The 3,558-nt window shown below is 41.6% G+C and overlaps 1 protein-coding gene across 1 annotated transcript in view; it reads right to left on the bottom strand.

The window, feature by feature from the left end:
* Nucleotides 1-16: 16 nt before the first annotated feature.
* The window catches only part of LOC116377156 (actin filament-associated protein 1-like), a 15,061-nt gene continuing 11,519 nt past the window's right edge, over nt 17-3,558 (bottom strand). The window contains exons 2-3 of the mRNA XM_031838726.1: nt 1,866-2,011; nt 17-1,605 (exon numbers count right to left, since the gene is read on the bottom strand). Of these exons, the coding sequence (XP_031694586.1) occupies nt 1,470-1,605; nt 1,866-1,993 (264 nt within the window). The 5' untranslated portion in view covers nt 1,994-2,011 and the 3' untranslated portion in view covers nt 17-1,469. The remainder of the gene's footprint in view (nt 1,606-1,865; nt 2,012-3,558) is intronic.

Raw genomic sequence — 3,558 nt, 5'->3', positions numbered from 1 at the left:
TAGGTACGATCACAGGTCCGCCAGCCGTAGGTACGATCACAGGTCCGTCAGCCGTAGGTTCGATCACAGGTCCGTCAGCCGTAGGTAGGTCCGTCACCGGACACGGTGATCCGCGTTTAAGGAGCTGACCTCTGTCAGGAGACCTGCACAAATGTGTCCCTGATGAACACACCGCTCTCAATCAGCTGGTAGACACGAGGCTCTTCTTTCAGGAACACAACCACTGCTTTGTTCATTCTCGATGCAAAGGAGAGTTTATCGTGTCCTACCTGCTCACCGACAGCCAACAAAACCTCCTCTACGGTGACGCTATTATCCGGTGGGACTATCCTCACTCCCTGCCGGAGAGACAGAGGTGGCGTCTCGGAGGACGCCATTCCTCCCAAAAACACCTCGACAAAAGCACCAATCACTCAACATACAAACCAGTAAAACAGTTAAAGAGACTTACCTGAACATGCACATAAACAGATGTTGAAACACAGTTAAAGACCCGGAGATCAGGGATCAGGGACAGAAAACAATTCAAACTCAGCGCCACTCGCACATCCACCGTCACACACTCACGCTCACCGGAAACAGAAAGGGAGGAGAGGAGAGGAGAAGAGAGGAGAGAGACATAGTACATAATAGGAGAGAAAGATGATAAAGTTAGTTACACTACTTTGCCATAATAAGTGTCATTGCAATATAGACTAAAGGTGTCATATAACGTGTAATAAAATCATACTAGTGGTGGACCACAGAGGAATATTCCTGCATATTTCAAACTGGATTATTTCCCTTAAATGTGGCCAGTGTGACTCGAGGGGTCGTGCTAACTTTTCTTTAATCTGAACTTTTCACGTGATTATCAAACTGAAGGATGGTTAGACTGGCAGCTGCGTCTATGACTGTCTCTGCCTTTTAACTCTACTTTTCCCCAACACATAAAACCTCTTTCTGTTTTCCCAACATGGCGACATGCTGCTCTGATTAATTACTGTGAAGCGAAAATGCAATGTCACTGTCACTGTGAGCTGAGCTTCATCAGCTCCTGACGGGACTCGTCTACATAGAAGAAGACTGTGGCATTTGTTGCGTGATGTAGCACCTCTGCTCTTTTTCCCTGATTTATGTCATCAAACCACTTCCACCACCTGGCACTAACCTGTACATAATCGTAACGTAAATATGTCAACACATAATGGTTTCATTAATGATGTGACATTGTTGTCACATTAAGATTCATACTGGTCAAGATAAATCAAACAATACCAAAAACATCCGAGATGAAAATACCACATTAAAATAGAGGCTACCAATCATCCTAACTATGGTAACTACTTATACAGACATATGCCAGTTAATCCCACGATAACATATTTATGTTAATGTTGCTTAATGTAGCACATTTATTGCTACACAGTCATTTTTTCCACTATTGTTGCTATGTCTTGCTTTATCTTCCGTTGTGTATGTGCATCGCCTCAGAGCAGCTGTGTTCTTACCGTTCCATTAATGGGGACATCGTCATAGTGCAGAGCCACTCCAGTGGGGCAGGCATAGCCATTGACGGGGTTGTCCAGGTACGGGTTAGGAGAGACAGCACGCTTACTGGTGAAACTGTGATGAGAAGACATCAAGATTCATTCAAAAGAATCCACCTTCTATAATCTGACACATGTCTGTAAAATACACTGTAGATGGATCAACAACAGCAGTAAGGGCTGAATATACAGCGCCAACATCAAATTTTACACAACTGCAACATTCACAATGAAAATGACTCAATGTAAAAAAAAGAAAAGGTTTACTATCTGATTACAAAAAGTACTTGTCAGGTTGGTGTTTTCATCACTAGAGGAAATGTGTGTGTCCCTCACCAGAAGGACTGCTTGGCCAGCTGGATGACATTGGCGGTGGTCTCCACGTCGATGTAGTCGTAGTGCAGAGTGGCAGGGTCGGTGGTGGAGCCGGTCTCAGCCAATAAAATCCCCAACCAGCGACCCATCTCCTCAGAGGAGGAGGCCTGGAGGAACAACAGAGTCTCAGGTGTTGGCCAAATGAAATCCAGAGCTGCTTCTTCTTCATCTTTTAGTTAAACCAGGAGCTAAAAATGCTATCTGATAAGAGTTTACGACAGTCTGTCTCTATTTTTCATCATTAATGCTAAGTGATGCATTATTATAATTTCTTCAAATGAAGTGCTCTTTTTGACCCCGCTGTTCATCTTCTATATCAGTGGTTCTCAACTGGTCTGGCTGTGGGACCCACTATCACCCCTTAATGACAAGCCCAAATGTTCAACTTCTCAAATGTATTTAATGTAAAGATGGTGCAGTTTGAACCTGAGCTGAAAATGTCCTCTGCAGTCGTAGTGTAGGGAGCTCTCTTGTGCAGAGAACTTGTTCCTGTAAGTCCCCGTCCCACACATGTTTCACGTAAATGAGTAAAACTGCTTTGTTTGTTATGTCTGTGGATTCGTCCATTTGTAATGCAAAATGACCACTGGCCTTAATTCGAGCTGTGGTCTGTTGTTTGATGTCATCTGACATGTCTTCAATTTGCCTACTTATAGTGTCATTTGACAGAGGTATAGTTTTCAGTTCATCCTCTGCGGATTGATCCGACAAATGCCGCTTCAGTGTTGACGGCTTCATGCTTTCTTGTGCCAGAAGCTCGCTGCACAAAACACACTGAGGTTTTTGCCCTCTTTTGTCCTCAATGTAAGAAAATCCATATCTCATGTAGTTGGTGTCATACTTGCATTTCACCATGCCCAATTAGCATGAAAACAAACTGTGTGGGTGTTCTTCTATACCAGGGGTATTCAAGTACATTTCCAAAAGGTCCAGATTGAGAAAGTCTCCTCGTGCAAAGGTCCGGAACATTACAATAATATCTAACTTACACTATTTAGTGCCATATATATATATATATATATATATATATATATATATATATACACAGTGGGTACGGAAAGTATTCAGACCCCTTTAAATTTTTCATTCTTTGTTTCATTGCAGCCATTTGCTAAAATGGCTGCAATGACTTTTAATATTTCTAACCTTTAAACATTTTGAATTATTAAGCTTTTTGCAACTTTTTTTTGAATGGGATGTCTATGGAGAATATTTTCAAATCCTCTTAAACTTCTTCAACTTTCAAATCCTTCTACTTCCTCATACTTTGAGCTACAGGCACCATTTCAACTTTAAAATGTTGAGAAAACCCTGATCTATTGCAGAATGATTCAGCTTTGTGATATCTATTTAACTTTTTGAACTGCAGCAATTTAACTTAGGATTTTTCAGTCCTTTTCTGACTTTATAATGGGTGTGTATTGCGCAGTTTAGAGTGCGTGATGTCACCGCTAGAGTGAAGAGCATCTTGAGATTCTTGTGAAAAAAAGATTTGTCTTTTGCCACAATCTTCACTCTTCATGCATAATTTCTGGATGTAGAAGTAGCTAATCTTGTCCTTGTTGTAGACAAATGACTGTGGAATCCCACAGATTTACATATTTGGCACAGAAGCCTGTAATTGAGAGGAAAACCAACTTTCTGCTCCATAGAG

Source organism: Anarrhichthys ocellatus, unplaced genomic scaffold, assembly GCF_004355925.1.
Source record: "Anarrhichthys ocellatus isolate YVR2014 unplaced genomic scaffold, GSC_Weel_1.0 scaffold955, whole genome shotgun sequence".
NCBI lineage: Eukaryota > Metazoa > Chordata > Actinopteri > Perciformes > Anarhichadidae > Anarrhichthys > Anarrhichthys ocellatus.
This window is presented reverse-complemented; position numbering and strand designations above follow the sequence as displayed.